This window comes from Hippocampus guttulatus, chromosome 5 (genome assembly GCF_054856545.1).
Source record: "Hippocampus guttulatus isolate MCC_2025c chromosome 5, RoL_Hgut_1.0, whole genome shotgun sequence".
In the NCBI taxonomy this organism is placed as follows: domain Eukaryota; kingdom Metazoa; phylum Chordata; class Actinopteri; order Syngnathiformes; family Syngnathidae; genus Hippocampus; species Hippocampus guttulatus.
Window position 1 is genome coordinate 20438676 of NC_141265.1, and position 18488 is coordinate 20457163.

Genomic DNA, 18488 nt, shown 5'->3' on the forward strand with positions numbered 1-18488 from the left:
GGGCGGTTTGGGCACATTAATTATGATTTATAGAGAGAATTTAACGCCCACGACAGTAAAAGAAAACAAACACGAAAAAAATAAAAGCCTCCAAATATTTAACCCACAAATGCTCATTGTGTTGAAGATCAAATTAAGACTCTCAAGAAGAAATGTCATGTCAACTTTATTTGGGAATATTAAGATGACATATCTCACGATGTACAATAATTTTGCACAAACTATTAAAAACACTGTCTCAACTCTTAAGAGTGTGGTTCTCCAAGTGTGGTCAGCGAGTACAGTTTTTCATTTTCCTATCTTTACATGCGGTGTTCAAACCACATATTGTTGCAGTGGCTAACAATGATAACTAAATTGCAATGGAATAAAAGCTCGGCATTCAAAGCAACATCTTTCATTTTGAGAACAATTTCATGTACGTGTTCCTTCTATGATACATTCAAATAAAACCCTTTTCAGTATAATCGTCTTAGTAAACAGAGTACAAAAATAATAAAAGCCTTCATAAGACAGCAGCATATATTTGATCTGGAATGTTCACATTAAAACGTCACATTAAAACACAGTTTGCACATATCACTTGCATCATGCTGCTTTGAGCTTTAACTAAGAACAGCAAATCTTTTTTTTTCTCCTCAAAAGTGTCTGGCGCGGACTCAAAGCCAACAAGGAGCTGCCAACATTTATTTTTATTTTTTTGCATAAATGAGATAGGTTCGCTAAGCGTGAAGCAAGTCAAAGTTTGCGTTGAAAGAAAGAGGTGGTTCCGAGTCACGAATCGTAGTCAGGGAAGAAGGACCCTTCACCGGCACTGCCCAGAGAGCCGCACGGACTGTCTTCGCCGCTACTCACGTCCTCCTCACTGTCACAAAAACGCAAATATGTGAGGTTTTTTGGGCAACGAGTTAGTCAACAAATAATGAATTTTTTAAAAAACTGCCTCGTTGACCTTAGTCTGTGGTCGCAGGCGTCCTCGGGAATGGAGGGCAGACGGGGGGCGGCGCAGTGGGAGGTGTTCAGACTCTGTGCCGTCCTACTGGACAAGACCCACACCAGCTTCCTGCCGTCGGGCTTGTGGCACCGAGCCGAGTTGTACTCTGTCATGCGCGTAGCCACCAGGTGCCGCCACTGCCGCAGATCGCTGTCGCCCACCTGTGGAAGAATGAACAAAGGCACACTCGGGTACAATACTGTCAGCTGCCATCACGCAAGAGGTTCCACGTGGGGGTTTTCCGAAAAATGGCAACTCAGAGGGGAAAAAAAGACCGCGACTAGAATTTTGTAGATAATTGTATCGGGGCAGGAAAAAACAATTATCACAAAAATGTTACAAAAATCATCTGCGACATGTTAAATAATATCTAAACAATTTTGATTAAAAAAAATTGGCAAATATGTGAGTTCTTTTTAAGATGAAAACAGTCAAAACACTGAAAAAAATGAACAAATAAGAAGAAAAATAGGATCACAGAAATATTTCAATTGAAATCTGCGCATAGATAAATTATCATATGCCAAACTGCGAGGATGTTTGGCTCCTCTATATATATAAAAAAATATACAGTATATATATATATATATATGGGTACTGTGTCATACCTTTGTAAGTCTTTGCAGCTGCCGTAGCATCTTGGACGCGGCGGCGCACTGCAGGGTTTCGAACTCGTGGGTGACTAGGGCGAGGGCCAGCACGGACGACTGCGGGGAAGAAACTTGGGTCAGCGACACTCTCGTAAAGCCAGACTGAGAGGGAAAAGCCGTACTTTTGCTTTGGAGAAAATAAGTCGACACAAGCAGGCTTTCAGATGAGCTTCCAGCTTCACGATGCTTGGAATGTTTATCCTGAAGGAAAAAAAAATAACAGCAATCGAAATGCAGTGCAATTGAGAGCAAGAAGAGGCAGAGAAGGCCCCCAGCTAAACTCCAATAGAACTCATTCCCACAGAGCAAAATATAGTTTTTATTTCAGTGTAATTTTACTGGAAAAATGTAAAAGTGAAAATGTTGACTTTCTATATTGTTTGTGGGTGTGGGATCCGCAATAAACGGTCGTTCACTGTCCACCAGATGTGTGGCTGACGAGGTGCTTACTTACCCCTCATCTCGGCACACGGCGCTCAAAGCCGAGTAGTAGAGTTGCAGAAAGGTGAAGGCGGTCACCGCGGGGCTCTCGGGGCGCAGCTTCTGCGCCACGACGGTCTCCGTGCGACGCAGATCCGACGCGGTGAACTTGCTGTGACTGATGCGGATGAGCTCCTGGCTGGGCGCCACGTCTTTGGCCACCTCCGTGGCGCCGGCCGCCAAGTGGAGGCAGCACACGGACACGCGCGGCACGTTTTTGGGCTGAGCCTGTCACAATCCCCACCGAGGCGACAAGTCAGTCTCGGGATCACATGGCTAAACCGACGCGGCATTCCAGAAATTAGGTCATCGTGAAAAGTGAAATACAATGGTGTCTTGAGACATGAGTGGCAGAATAATATTCGGATTGCCGATTAATCGAGTAGTTCAAAATATAAATTATTAAAAAAAGAGTTTTTATACTCTTTTTGTCCAAATAAAGATATTCAATTATCGGCAGAACATTTGACAGCTTTACAATACTTTGTCCTAAAGTATTTAACTTTACAATGGAGAGAAAAATCTGATTTTTGGAGGGTGAGGGGGGTTAGATTTTTGACCATTTGAAAGGCGCAAATATCAGCCAATTAAATCAGCCGGCCAATTAATCATTCAGGTCAAGTCCTAGTTACAAACCTTTAGGCAACAGATCATTGAACACACACAGCGGAGCAACAACTAGACTGACCAAAAAAAAAAAAAAAAAAAGCAATAATCACAGTCATATATTCTTTATCCTTTGCGAAAAATGACTACCGGTAAAATTGCAATTTGGGAAGGGTATATTCGTCCTCTTTTTTTTTTTGTTTTTGTGCGGACCAATTCGGGTCAGCAAAACTGAGTGCAGATTCACGTGAAATCAAAGGGTAGCATGTTTCATTGGGCATGTTTCATTAACCTCACTCTTTGAGTACTCACCAAGACCGAGTCCTGATACCTCTTGTACTTTTGACATTTTACCTAAGCCATGGTCCAAACATTGAGAAAAAAGGATCTTCTTTTCTGATGATATTTTCTGAATAATGTCAAACTGCTGCAGTTATAGCGCCAACTACTGCCGAGGAGGACTTAAAAATAAGATTTTTTTTTGCCATCGGAAAGAATCAGTGGCTGGTATCGACAGCCTCCAGGAGTACCCGAGACCTTAAAATAAGGCCGGTATACACACAGTCCGTTTCGGTTTGTGCATTTTGTGCAAAGACTATTTGAAATGATGTCATGTTTGTGAATCAAGGGATAGAAATCATTTAAAAAAATCTGATTCAATGAAAATATTTGACTCATGGATTATTCAAATAATCGTCAGTTGCAGCCCTAGCAGTGCCTGTTGGGAGAACAGAGGGATTTTGAGAGCAGTAGAAAGTCAGGTTGGGCATTCAAAACCTGCTTGCGAACAGGTTTGGGTAATAGAGGCTATTACCTCGGTGACTGACTCAGAATTTCTCTAACCTGCCTCTCTGCAGCAGATAACTCTGATTTTCTTGCGCGTACATGTTAACTTTCTTGGAGTTGTGTCGTAAACTAATTCCTGGAAGACCGGACTTGCCAGGAGAAGAACTCGTGTTGTTGTTGTTGTTGATGGACAGAACTTTTCCTAATATTTGGACCCGCAACTCACGTACCGTGTTAAAGGCTCTATTATTTAATTAGCATTTTTTAAATTGATTGTTAGTATTAATCATTTAATCATCAATTACATTAATTAATAAAGAATTAATTGTTACTGACACTGTTCTATTGTTTTCTGGCGTACATGTAACAGTCATTGTGGTTGTCATTTTACAATACATTTTGTTACAGCCGCAGCTGTTGTGAAATGCGTTGTTGCATTGTATTGGTTTGAATGCAAATGTATTCATTATTATTATTGTTATTTTTTTAATGATTTGTTTTTAAGTTCATAAGCATTTTTACAAATATTTTAACCTTCAATTAATTCTGTATGTCACAAAAACCATTTAAAACTTTTTAAATTTAATTTGTGTATTTTATTGTGCTGTATTCTCATCGCTGTTATTATTAGCATGTCCATGTGAGCGTGAATGGTTGTTTGCTCATTTTGAGCCCTCCGATTGGCTGGCAACCAGCTCAGGGTGGACCCCGCCTATTGTCCAAAGATACTGTGGCTGGGATGGGCTCCAGCACGCCCACGACCTTTGTGAGGATAAGTGGCTCAGGTAAGGGATGGGAGGATAAAGTGGATTGGAAAATGGATGGGTGGATAAATACATATGGACATTTTTAAAATCCGTTTTAAAATGTCTTTATATTTGGATGCAGAATCCATTCCAGATCACACATACTGTACAACTTGGAACATCCTTTGTACATTTTACAGAGATTTTGGAGAGCCACAGTTTGACCCAGTAGCTGATCAATTATGTTTCAAATCGTTCCTGTTTAAATATTAACCGTGCATAACTTCTTTTTCCCCATTTGTAAGGCAGCTCAAAATGTTATGTTGTCTTAAAATATTGCTTGTAAAATATATATAATGATTCAGCAATGCTGACGGAATGATCCCGATACGCTATTATGTTTCCAAAACTTCTGAAAAAATAAATAAACATTGGCTGGGGTTAGCTTCTTTTCCCACATGTATGACATTGAAAAATGTGACTTAAACATAGCCTTGAAGGGCTTGCAATGGACCAATTTGACCCGGGGATGGATTATTTGTGTCCCCTTTATTTCCTGTGGGATTGTTAACTGTCTTACCTTTGTAAGGGTGAGATATCGATCGAACAGATTGACGGCTCGGACAAAGGTTTGAGTGCTGTAGCCGAAGAAGCTGGTCAGACCCCACAGCTCCTCTACTCTGGTGTCTCTGCATTTGGCCGACACGGCACTCTGAATATTGAAGGTTATATTTGTATTTCTAAGGAGGTCAAACAACAAATGCACAAAAACAACAAAAAAATGGGTCAATCAGTGGCTTACTTCAGAGGACTCCATCATCTTCAAACCGGACTTGCTGGGAAGGAAGTTGCCCTCCTGTGCACAGCAGGACTTCAGCTCTTTCACCAGGGTCTTGTCGAGTCCTCCATGGTCCCTCATCCTGGAAAAGAACATGCTTTTAGAGCACCGTGATTCATGCAATAACACGCCAGTGTGTGTACGTGTATGTGTGTTTGGGGGGCTGGAGCAGCTCTTCAGACGCGAGCAAGCCACACCTGCTGGGTGTCATGTATCACTGGACGGCCACCTCCCCCAAACACCATCCAAATACGTTTTTTTAAACCACATAATAACACTTTATTATTATTGGATTATTGGGGGAGGAGGGAGCGTGAACAAATCCAAAATTATAAACTATATCTCCATTATACACAAAGTATCAAAGGTTGTCAAAGTACAAAAAAGATTCAGTTATTTACCTCAGATAAGGAAGCACCCTGGCGTGTAAACATTCGGGAACGCACGTGCAACGTTAAAACTTTAAGTACTGCAATAAAACCCTCGTAGACGTTACTCGTGGAAGGGATCGCCCGGACGAGATAAACAACTGCTCCTCAGTTGGAAATTTACAATGCCCATGATGCATCGCAGCGGATGATAATAAAATATTATCTGATGGGTTTCTTTCCTTTTTTTAAGAGTAACTTGAAGTAGTTCTATTTCCTGGCACAAAATTGCGATGCTATAGTGATAATGATAATAATAATCATAATGTCTTTTAATGAAGTTACAAATAACCCACGTTGATACAGTTCACGTCGTTCCAGTTTCCACCACAAGACTGCAGTATACTTTGTGAATGCATTGAAACGAGTCGGCACTAAACCGCAAAAGAAGCTGATTTAAAAAGCACCGGCTTGAGTTTTACTTAACCGTTTATTGATGTTATTGTCTTTCGATTAAAACACACACACACACACACACACACACAATATCATATTTAATTAACTATATTTAGAAAGATCGTAAAAGGTGGTAACGATGACGACGCCATAAATGGAGTTTCCATAATGGAAAGCGCTTGATAATTGACAATTGATATTTCAATCGTTTAACAGGCTATAGGTCAAGTTAATGGTTGCAATATTTATCTTGGTATTTTTTAGATCACAGAAACCTGGCATTTGAACAGAGTGATGCAGACTTTTTACATCCACTGCATTCAAGGCGGTCCTGTTAGAACAGAAGAGCTGATTACAACTGTTGGCCAGGAGGTGGAGATGTTGAATCATAAACTGAGCTCATCCAAAGTCACCGTGCTTCGCATTAGCACCAAGCTGGAACTTCTCAAGTAAATATGAAGGTGTATGACTTTTTTTTTCCACCCCTGCCGAGTCAGCATTTTAAAGTTAAAATGTATTTTCAGGACATCGTTGCAGCAGCAGCTGGTCAGTGAACTACAGTCAACCCGCTCAGGTCGTCAACATAAGTTGTTGTGATGAAGACGATTCCATCTGGTGAGCCCCACTGTGCTTGCTCCTCTTCCTCCAGAAGACCGGTGACTTGAGACGGTATAAGGCCCAGGAGGAGGCGCAGACCCCGGGAAGAGAACGGGAACAAGCTCAGCCGGAGAGAGCGAGTAACAAGCCAAACCTGAATAATTTAGGGGGCATGAGCTACACCTGCACAGTCAATCACTTTTTGACAGGTCGTTAAAGGATGTCATTTCTCCAGGCCAACAGGCGAAGGTAGATCTTAACGTTAATTTATCGATCCATCAATTTTGGTCAGCAGCCAATCACAGGGCACCCCTAGACTGACAACAATTCATGCTCACATTCACACCTGTGGACACTTTTGTCTTCAATCTATCTAGCGTCAAGCCACACAAGAACGGTGAGAATTTGCAACGTCCACACAGGAAGGCTGGATTTCAATCCCGACCTCAGAACAGTGAGTTGGACGTGTTCACCAGTCATCTGGCAATTTGAATTTCAACATATATAATCAAATACAGATAATGATGTCAACATTCATTAATGTAGTAATTTCAAATATTTATTTGGGAAAAGAAAAAAAATCTCCCATATTTGACCTCAAAGATCAAATCCTGAATTTAACTCAATTTTTTTTAAATCACCCAAACTGCTCGCATGCAAGGCTCCACTCCACTTAATAACTAATAATAAGAAATAATTTTCCTACTACTTCTAGATGAATTCTAAACTGTACAATTTGAATTAAAATGTAGTGTTATGTGTTTTTTTTAAATTCAAATTTGTTTTGCATTTTCCAGTGTAAAGGTTATCTATTCTATTGAAGAAAAAAAAACAGCGATTGTACTTCTTATTTAAAGACGTTTTGGTTGATTGTGAGCTTCTGTTTTCTTTTTAAATGCTATGTGCTTCCTGGAGCCACGTGTCCCAATACCTTTGACCATCGATTGCAGCGTCTGCATCTACTAACACAGTTTCCTGTAATGATCTTTCTCAGAAAATTGTGTCATGTTGCACAAACAAAGAATTGTATTCCCCTTACCGGCCAGGCCCCATTTTATGTGTGTTTGAAACTCCCTGCAGTTGTGATTTATGCATGCTTTTTTTTTTTTTTGCTGCTCCTTTTTCAAAGGAGCACAGTAATCCGCAGCCACTCCACAGCTGCGCCCGCGATGACCACTGTGGCGCCGTGCTGAGACGCCGGGGCTGGCTGAAGAGCACCCAGACGGAGCTGGACCGGGTCAGGGGCACCTGGAAGGGAGCCGCAACGAGCGCCCTTCAGGCCCGAGTCCAACATCTAGAAGAAATGCCGGAGCAGGTGAATGAAGGATACCCAAAACCAAATGACAGAAGAGTAAGACTGTCGTCATCCAACATCACTCAACTGGAGAGAGTGCCAGGTGTTCGTTTGAGAGGAGGCTGAAAAAAAACACTTTGTATAATCTGTTCATTGGCTCGATTATTAGGAGCGGTCTTACCGAAACACGGAAAGCCAGCGGCAGGCACAGAAGTTGGCCTTCATCAGGGAGGAGAAGAGGCGGCTGGTCCGCGAACTGGACGGCGTCCGCTCCGAAGACAAACATTTGAGACAAATGATCAGCGAGCTGGAGGTCATCCTTCACAAGGTGGCGCGCCACCACGCACACTTTCGTCATCAAACGGCTTCTTTTCGTAATGTTTACTTTGTGTTATAGATGACTGAGGGCTTTGCCAACGGTCAGGAGTTCATCCAGCCGAAGGAGCAGGAGTTCTTCTGTCTCAAACTCAAACGCATCCTCGACTTGAAGGTGGAAATCCAATTCATGTACACTGCTCACAACACAAGGCACAGGTCGTTTGCTCAACAGCACCCTCAGGAATGTTTGACAAAGAATCGGCCATTGGCACCAATCTTACTCATCCATCCAACAATCCATCCATTTTCTGTTCCGCTTTATCCTCACAAGGGTCGCGGAGGGTTTTTGGCATTGCTTTACTGAAGCAGAAAGGTCAAACAGTTGTTTGAAAATTGTAGTCGCAAAGCTTTGTGACTCCCCCCCCCCTTTTTTATGCAAAAGAGATGATCAGGGAAACTTTTTTTTTGCCACATTAATGGCAATACAGGCAGCCGCTGTTGTAGGTGCGTGTGGGCGGAGATTTCGGCTGCACACACAACAGCTTGTTGTCGCTTGAAGATGTCGACTTTTATGCGTCATTTGGAGCAGACATTTACTTTTTTTTTGCGGTTAAAAAAAAAAGGAAAAAAATATTTAGCAACGCCCCCTCAGGGAAAAATGCACATCTTATCTTTGATGGCCATCGATCAGACGTCGATCATAACAGTTCCCACGCAAAAGTGTCGAGGACGAAAACTGAACAGGCAATTGGCCATTTTGATTCAAAGCAGCCATGACAGGTGAATTTCAGGTCTTATTCTCATACTCTACTTTGACACTCATCATATAATATTTGCTGTTGACGCCCTTCAATGTCCTAGTTGAATGAGTCTGAAATTTATAATCATCATATAATTGGAATCATAAAGCTCCTTAAGCCAATCTACAGACAAGCCGCAAGTTCACCGGGAGAACAACCCCACCCTACTTCGATACACGGAGATGCTCTCTGCTTGTACGTATCACATCATAGTGAGGCCTCGCCCTCGTAGGGGTACTGCAAAATAAACACGATATATATAAACAAACCCTCTCCCATCTCTCTCCACTGGACATAGTGAGGAACGCCGTGTGCGTTTTTTTTCCCCCTGTAGGAATTCCAAGGTGAAAATGGAACTCCGCCTGGACTGGACTCCCTGATCCCATCTGCTGCACTCGCTGATCCTCGTCCCTCCAAGCGGGACGCCCGCAACGCCCGGATTAACGTAACGCTCGCCATCTCTCGCGTCTGCTGTTTATCTAGGCATGTCAAAATACACACCTGCCCGATGTAAAGAAATAATCGACCGTAATTGACGATCGCATTCCTTCATCTTCAGACAGGCTAGCAAAGCTAGTGTCGATGTTTCGGTAAACATTTAAACAAGTTGTACTTGGAACAAAAAGGGTAGTAACATATCCAACCGGGGAATACGATACTCACGGGAATATATTCTTTATCCTCTGCAAAAAAAAAGGACAAATTACTTTCGCTGGTGTTCGTTCTTCTTTTCCATCATCAAATCAACAGTATGTGAATTCTGAATAATTACAGTATATTTTTTAAACGGTAAAGCACTGTAGAATAATAATTTTCATATAAAAGCAAGTGTTTTTTTTGGGGGGGGGGCGCTGGAATGTATTAGTTCCATTAATTCCAATGGGGAAAGATGATTTCAAACAGTTTTTTTGAGAGTAAGTTGTAAATCTACCATTGTATAATCATCATAACAATTTGTCTTCCTGTTCTATCTATCGAATAATCAATTGTACGTGAAGTAACCTGAGCAATAAGACATTTTTCTCCAAGGAGGAGAGCCCCACCCGGGACCGGCTCTCACAGAACCTCGAAGGACCACACACTGACAACGTCTCCCTCAGGAGGAGGTCCGCACCGCCCCGAACGCACAGACCGGCATTGTATCCCCCCCCCCCCCCTCAGCCCCCCTCCCTCCATACACTAGGAGGATTAACTTTGTTCCCAGGCTACCCGGGTTAAAAAAAAATGATGATGATGAGACAAAGTCTCACTTTCATTGTATGAAAGTGGGTGGAGGGGAATGTCGGTGTGTGCCAAAGTCAAACATGATACACAACTTCAAAATATTTCCCATGAGACAAACTGTTCTCGTCATAAAACCTGAACGAATTCTACAGGCAAGAGTTGAAAGCAGGCGTGGACAAAGTTGGGCTCGCGTGCTCACTTAGGAATCTCTTTGCTCATTAAGTCTACCTACCACTTAGATTGTCAAGAGTGGCGTAATATTTGTTAAACTTTTTTTTCCTTCAAGTTTTGAAATATTTATTCACTTCCCAGATACTCACTTGTTGTCTTATCAACCAGTCTGACTGCAGCTCCTAGTGTTACTCGGCCACGCCCCCCAATGCACACATCCAACATGAATATTACAGCGCGTACAGTTACTGCTTTTTATAAAACCATTTCATTTCTTTGCATTTCCATGATTTTTTTTTTTTAAACAAATTTGCCTTAGCAGCAGTGAACAGTCCAAAGCAGGTCACTGGCGAACGACAAGCGGCAGGTAAACGCTCGTGACCTTTTGCCTATGCCGCGGCTAACCAAACCACTAACGTCATTGTATTTTTTCTTTTTTTTAATCCAAATAGTGAGACAACGACAGAGTGCGAGCGGTCGTCATGTTTTTCTAACCTAACGCTGCCTTCCTAATAGCAAATCTCCTCCAGGCAGTACACTACAACAAATCATTGCTATTATATACTAAACCATTCAGAGTATTTACAAGACACACCTTCTGAACCCCCCAGGTCACATTCGGTCATGTTCGATGACCGCGACGCGGCACACTTTCTACCCGTGGCGGCGGGCATCGGGATGCAGGTCACCTGTGTACGCTCTTCCCACCTCTGACCCAGGACATCGTTGACAGACACCACAGTAAGTGATCAAAGTGTATGTGATACAGTACACAGAAATGGGCGGAGGAAAGGGAGGAATATAAAATGAAATGGGGTGGGGGGCAGAATTAAATATGTTTTTTTCTAATACATGTAAATACTGTCGTATATACAAATAAAACACTTAAGAATATCATTATTGAAAACAATTATCACATTAAAAATAATAGTTGAAATTGTAGTATGACTCTTGCATCTGTTGCAGCCTGGTCGTCCTTGTATGGGGGTTCCCTATCTGTGACCCCTTCTCAAGGTTTCTTGTTGTTTTTCCCAGATCGGGTTTTTGGAGTTATTTCTTACCCTACTGGGGATGACGATCAGAGGATGTCGTTAATATTTGTCAACTGTGATCATTTGAAGCCCTTTGAGACATTTCTGTGATGAAGGGCTATCTGTCTACATTTGACGTGACTATTATTTTCTTTAAGTCTAAAGCTTATTCTGGACAACTGGGCCCAAACACTCCAAGATATATACATTGCGCTGAAAAAAAACCCTGTGTATATATAGCTCTTAAATATCATTTCTATTCACAAAGTTTAAATTAACAAATTTTAAAATAGTAACATCATTTAAATCTAAATTTTGAAATTTGACTTCTTAGCCACAGTGTGATACAGTCATGCAGACACATGACTCTGTGACCTAGTGAACTGCAATAATAGTTGTTTTTCGGCAGTGAGAAAGAATATCTTCCTGTGAGTATTGTTATTGTCTGTTTACATGTGTTCAACTATCCGTTGCCATCTAGTTTGTCGACTGGTGTTCAAATTGCGAAAGCTTTATAATGCCACCACATACATGCTAATTCTAAGCTCCTCTATGGTCTTTTCCATTATGTGTTAGCATTGAGCAAAGCTATATTATGTGGATATATCAAATACACAACATGTAATTCTCTTTGTTTTATGTTTAGTTTGACAATAGTCAATAAAATACCCACACAATCAAATTCAAACGTTGAAACTGAAGAATTAAGATTACGAATGGCAAAGCGACCATGTTGTGGCCTGACGTCCTTCCTTATGTCGCTTCGGGCCGCTTATGCGTACCCGGGAATTACTGTTATATGCTGTGATGCAACAACAGTTAGCATGTGAAACTGCAAACACCTTTCTTTGAGAAGAAGTTTCTTGCTCTCCCCGTCCGCTTCCCCCTTCCTCTGCTCTTGTGAGGTCCTCCTCTTCCACGTCCGTCAGCGCAGGAGGCAGTTGTTTGTGCCATTTTGGCTCTTACAACACAGAGCGCCTCGTCACGCAGTCCTGGAATCAAAACAAAGGCATGTTCCCTATTAGAGGATATAAACAAGCTAATGTGGCTGTAGGTCAATGCTATGATCACAGTTCGGCTTCCTCCGTTTTGCAAACATTTACAACCACAATAACAAGCTGGAAATACAGTCATATTGTCATGTGTAGATAATCCATTCCATGGTGGATCGCAGTCGTGGGCACGTCATAAACTTTCTTACAAACAATCGACCTGGTTTTGTAAATACTGGACAGAACGTTTTGTCGACATTGTGGGTTTTGTCATGGAGAAATTTTGGAAACCTGTACAGTGATGAGACTGGTGACATTGGTCGACAGTCCTTTGGCCAATCAGGATGCAGAACACAATGTGCTGTTAAAAAAAAAAATGTACGCGAAAAATCCGTGAAACAGTGAAGCCGTGAAAGACGAACCGTGTTAAAGCGAAGGGGTCCTGTAACTCAATCATGATTTAATTGCTCTGTCTTCTTTTTTTCATACAGTGATGGAAATTACCGTTCCATTTTATCCGTTTCAAAAAATGGACAGATTAATTGCTCAATAAAATAATTGTTGAAACCCCCCCCCGCTGTATCGCTGAATCAACTATGACATCGTTTCGTGACGACGCGATGACGCTCCCCTACGACGTCCCCGAGGCTCGCGTGTCACTCGCCCTTCAAAACTCGCCTTGGACGCGACTTTGATTATTTCTTATCAAAATACAAGCAATTAAACCGTTGATGAGAAGGCCGCGCACTATTCACAAGGCACACGGGCTGCCGGCAACCGATGATAAGGCACAAAAGGAAAGCGCAAATGTTGAAACAGCGGGGAAAGAGCGTTATCGCCTTTGTGTGTGCGTGTGTGTGACTGTGCGTTAATCTGTGTGCTGTGCTGACACTTTAAGAAAATGCAGGAGGGAATGACACGAGCGCGACACGGTTTTGTATGAAGAGTCGCGGGAGACTTGAGCATGTCTGAACAGGAAGTGCGTGGCCGTTTTATGCTCGCGCAGGATGTTGCCGGCTTGTCGTTGTTTTGTCTGCTGTATAGAACGCTTTTATCTTCCGTGCTTGTCCACTTGGGATGTTTGTGGATGAATCGGGGATTCAAAACAAACATTCAAGTGTTTGTGTTGTGAATTTAAAACACCCGAAGCAAATTTAGGGCTTGTACTGGCATATTTTGTCCGCGCTAACAGTACAAATGTGTCCTAGCTAATTAAGAGTTATGTGTGTGTGGGGGGGGGGGGGGTGCTTTATTTATTTTAGCTGTACAGTGGACCCGCCTTTCTATCTGTTTTCCACATCGCTTGACCTCACTTGGGACATGCGCAAGCTGGAGCCTATCCCGCCTAACTTTGGTTTATGAACAACAATACAAGACATCTTTATCAACTTAGCACGTTTACAAAAGTGTTGTTATTGAATTACAAATTCATTCAATATCGTTTACTGATTTAACAAAAGACAGATTACTAAATGAAATAAGATTTTTATTCACGTAAAGTGAATCCCCAATTATTCTTGGTTCGGCATTCACAACTCCACATATTTGCTGATTTTGGGGGGAAACTGGCCACCATTTTTCATTTGTCTTTCAAAAGTTTTGGGTCACGCCCAGTTTTTGCAGGTTTTCGCTATTTGCAGCCCCCGCCTCACCATGAAGAAATGGAATATCAATTCTTCATGTATTCATTTCATTTGTCTCAATGTTGTTGCGTTTGAGAGGGGGCTGGTGGAATGGATGAAATAATTTAATATTAACGAAGTTAATCTGTAAAAAGTGTGACCATTGTAGTTGTAATAATGGCAAACAAAGCAAATCAAATTCATTCAGTATGTAATACATTATTTTTGAAAATGCATACAAATATGCGAAGACATGAATTTCACAAAATACATCTGTATGTTTACCACCTCCAAACTACATACTGGTAAATTACGACACTTTGACACTTGGGCGAAAGCCCTTCGTCAATTGACTCCTCCCCTCAAATAACGTTTACTTGCCTTTGCCAAACATTCTGCTGGATTGCTCTAAAATTCACCAGCTTGACTAACTTTTTGGACCTCCAAACGTGGCTAAAGATTGTTAGGAAATTTATGTAACACTTGTGTGGCACTACTACACCAGTGTTTGATTTACCTTTGTGATCACACGGTGTCCCTTTTGGGGACCATTAATTAATGCTTCGGCGTGGAGGGTGGAAGGGCAAGGCGGGGTCCCTGGGGCACGGAGAACACCACTGGGACACCGAGGTTTCACTTTAACTGCGGATTACCCCTGTTGATGGAAACAAATTCACTTTGAATGATCTCCAGTGACACAGTGTGCCAAACGTGAACGTTATTCAGTAGGTCAGCGTGTTCAGCGTTTTGCATCATTTAGTTGTCTCAAATGACTCAAAAAAAGAAAAAAAAGTACCTTAAACTTGAAATGATGACTGTTGCATGTATTCTCCAGTTTTACACACACACACACACACAAATATATATATATATATATATATATATATATTACATACACATAAGGGATGCCCTTATTCTTCTTTTTTTTTTACCCAATTAAAAATTTCTTTGACACGCCCCCGCCGCACCTGACAATTTGGTGGCTCATATTAGACATCGGTTGCCGAAAGCAGGTCTAAGGTGTGACGCAGATGGTATAATGCGATTTTTGTTGAATTTGGTCCTTTGTTTTCATCTTTGTCACTTCATATTGTACATGAGCTTTTGGGGTTTATTTTAAATCTATTTCGGTATTTGGCAATTGTAGTTTACTTTATGACACTATACTTTGTGACCTTTTTTTTCCCTCTTTCACTCCACAAAGACTTTTTACATTTAAAAAAAACTAAAACTAATCCTAAAACTATAAAAAACTAAGCTAAATTGAAGCATTTAAAAAAACTAAAACTATAAAAATTAATCTAAATTGAAGCATTTTAGACGAGACCTGCTTGCATGGTGTAAACCTATGAAAAAACGCTTGCTTAAAAATCCGCATGATATTAACGAACCGCAATAGTGTGTATCAAGCGTAATAATGTGTACGTAAAAGTGACGTTCGGGACAGCTGTGGCCTTTTCAATCGCAGCACTTGGACTCACGTTGACCGTGAAGACTATGAAGGCTTTGTTTATTATCCTGCAGACGAAGGCCTCGTGCTGTCACAGGACCGCTCGGAGGCAACAACGAGAGCCGCGTCAGCATGATGCAGCGACGGCAGCTACGCGCAAAGGCCCCCTTGAATGGATGCGCTTATTCATCTAAGGCGCACGCCGCGCGGCTCCACCGGGAGGATTTCGGGGAGACGTGGTAGGGGCAACTCGTGTCGTTGTCCCAGCTTGCGGCCACACGGGCCGAAAGCTCGTTGGGAATGGGTGACGGCCATGTGTCGGGGGTCAGACCCTTGTTGACCGCGTCTTGAAGTCGTGCGTTCATTAGAGAAGAACACAGATGGACTCCAGATGCGAGTCTTGGCTGGCCGTGGATATTGTACAATCTGCGCGGATGTGAATGAGCACCAAAAGCAGCAGCAATAGTCAGCGATGTTGTTTGGCAACCGTACATGGGTACTAAATACTCTTATCTGCATGTGTGAGTGTCGGGTCTAAATAAATACGAGGGCCTGGGATGTTTGTCATTATTTTTGTCTTATTTGGGAATGGGGGGGTGGGAATCATTTTTTGCTGATTAAAAAAATATATATATCATCAGCCGTTAATCATACCATCAATCAGTCAGGCCCTAATAAATGCCAGCGGTACGTATCCAGATGTGAATGTGCACAAAAGGCAGCAGGAATGATACAGGATGAGATGTGGCAACTGTACAGAGGAATGAACGTAAGTGTCAAAACAAATGCTGGCTCCTCACCAAACCACTGAATGTGCGCTTCAATGGTCCCGTGCCACACCCCTGGACAAAGTTTCTTGGAAAAGCGCTGAGGTCATTGTGGTGTGATCGCGCTGACAAACAAAGCGTCTGAGAGGTGGTAACATGTTTGGAGATGATGTTTACAACAGAGCACTTGTGGTGTTTCATTGAAGATCGCGAGTTTGATAAAGAGTTTTATTTTTAACGCTCTCCCTCCTCCTCTGCCTTGCGAAGCGAGGAAAAAGCCAGGAAACGTTGTTGACTTGAGGGGCTTTTCTGTTTAGCGTGGCGTACAGTCGTACCGGTTCCTCTCCGGGAGGATTTCCTTCTCGCGTGTCCTGGACTGTGTATAAATATTGGAAGAGAACACCCTGTAAGACAAGGCATTGTTCACAAATAACTCTCTAAATGGCTGCACGGATGGTGTGACTGGGCCGGGCTCAGCCCCCCCCCCCCCCCCCCCTTTTGACCAAACGGTTAAGATTACTGGAAGGAAATCAGCCCCACACACACACACACACATATATATATATACATATATATGTGTGTGTGTGTGTGTGTATATATATATATGTGTGTGTGTATACAGTATATATATATACATATATATATATATCTTTATGTATGTATATATATCATGTATGTATATAAGAAGCTGTTTTTTTTAACATAGAACTTAAGATCGGCGCGCATAATGATGACTTCAGTTCCACTGATAAGGTTTATTTATCCCACGCGATCCCGTTGAAATAAATGAAGAAAAGACAAAGGCCACGAAAGCCCATTAATTTCCCTCCACAGACGCTCGACTTCTTATGGACGGGAGGAGCACAATCGGGGGAAACTGGTGCCATACACAGGAAATGTTTTTGTTATGGTCACAAAAAAAAAAACAGGCTTTGGCAGCCGGCTCGCCCTCCACTCAATGGGGATTGACGGCCATTTGTAATCGGCGTCCTGAAGGATGTCGGAGGGGCAACTGGAAAACAAAACAATACGCCACTAAGGATGTCGAAAAAGCTCCTGTTGTGCAGGGCAGGTGTGACAGGTTTCCCTTTTTGAGATCACACAGGCAACATCCTGCGAGGTGGAGACAATTTCGTTCATTCAGTTGCACATTTGATCATATGTAAAATGACTTGACGACTTCAGGAATACAGCCAATCCTCGTTCGGAATAAAGTCCAACGCATCCCTTCTGACAAATCATTTTGGAAACAACTTCTCATCGAGGAAATAAATACTCGACAATTGCTAAGTAAGCCACAAGTCACATTATGCATTCCTTGCAGAGGATAAAGAATCCTTGACTGTGGGTATAGTATGGCGTGTGCTGCTTCACCGCTTGGGCCATATTTTGGTAGATGAATTTTCCAGTTTAATCACACACTTATCCACTCTCTCGCCAAATTTAATTTTGCTGGGAGATTTTAATATTCACATGGACAACCCCGACCTGCCACTCACAAGAGACTTCACATCCTACCTGGAGAGCCTCGCGATACACTGTCTTACTGACTTCCCCACCCACATCAAAGGCCACACATTGGACTTGGTTTGCTGCTCTGGCTTCTCCCCCTCCAAGCCCACTGCTGATGTTTTTCCTGAAACCGATCATTTCCTCCTCACTTTTAACATCGTACTCCGTCTCTCTACAATCAAAACCTCCCGCCTCATTTCTTTTCGTAATACCAAAAATATCAACATTGACACCTTCTGCTCCATTATCGACTGTTCCCCGCCCCCAGACGCCCTTTCAAACCCGGATGACCTCACCGCTCACTACAATGCCTGCCTCACAAATATTCTAAATTCTCTCGCCCCCCTGAAGACCAGGACTGCTTCATTCTCTGCATCTGCCCCCTGGTTTACACCCGCTCTTAGATCATTGAAATCAAAAAACCGCCAACTTGAGCGACTCTATAAGAAAACCGGTCTCACCATCCATAAGGACATGTACACTACCCATATCACTAAATACAAGGACCAAATTGCACAAACCAAATCCAGCTACTACTCCGGCCTCATCCTCTCCAACGAAGGAAATTCAAGAACTCTCTTCTCCGTCATGAACAAAATCCTCCGGCCACCAAACTCTCTCCCCCTCCACCTGTACTCCACAGCAACCTGCAACTCCATAATGGAACACTTCAATCACAAAATCCTTAAGATCCATCACCAACTCCATCAAAACCTGCCTGCTCCCCCCCCATCTGAACCTTCTTCTCCTTGTCATCTCTTCTCCAGTTTTGTTCCACCAACGACT

At 42.4% G+C, this 18488-nt stretch overlaps 2 protein-coding genes across 3 annotated transcripts; one reads left to right on the forward strand and one right to left on the reverse strand.

Moving 5' to 3' along the window:
- Positions 1–153: 153 nt before the first annotated feature.
- LOC147205428 (cyclin-G2-like) lies at positions 154–5640 on the reverse strand. Of its 2 annotated transcripts, XM_086111581.1 has the most exons (8): positions 5502–5640; positions 5065–5182; positions 4843–4974; positions 2099–2352; positions 1767–1845; positions 1603–1701; positions 953–1155; positions 154–865 (listed from the first exon to the last, which is right to left on the reverse strand). In XM_086111581.1, exons 2-8 carry the CDS (start codon positions 5179–5181, stop codon positions 775–777), a joined length of 975 nt encoding a protein of 324 aa, XP_085967707.1. In that variant the 5' UTR covers position 5182; positions 5502–5640; the 3' UTR covers positions 154–774. The 2 variants fall into 2 exon arrangements, with proteins under 2 accessions (XP_085967707.1, XP_085967706.1); XM_086111580.1 differs by lacking the exon at positions 5502–5640 and having other exon boundaries at positions 5065–5240.
- A 1915-nt stretch (positions 5641–7555) lies between these two features.
- On the forward strand, positions 7556–15981 carry LOC147205429 (uncharacterized). Its single transcript, XM_086112464.1, has 7 exons — positions 7556–7872; positions 7985–8143; positions 8213–8305; positions 9268–9378; positions 9963–10039; positions 10940–11069; positions 15498–15981. The coding sequence occupies exons 1-6, from the start codon at positions 7615–7617 to the stop codon at positions 11040–11042; spliced, it is 801 nt and encodes a 266-aa protein (XP_085968590.1). The 5' UTR covers positions 7556–7614; the 3' UTR covers positions 11043–11069; positions 15498–15981.
- Positions 15982–18488: the final 2507 nt, after the last annotated feature.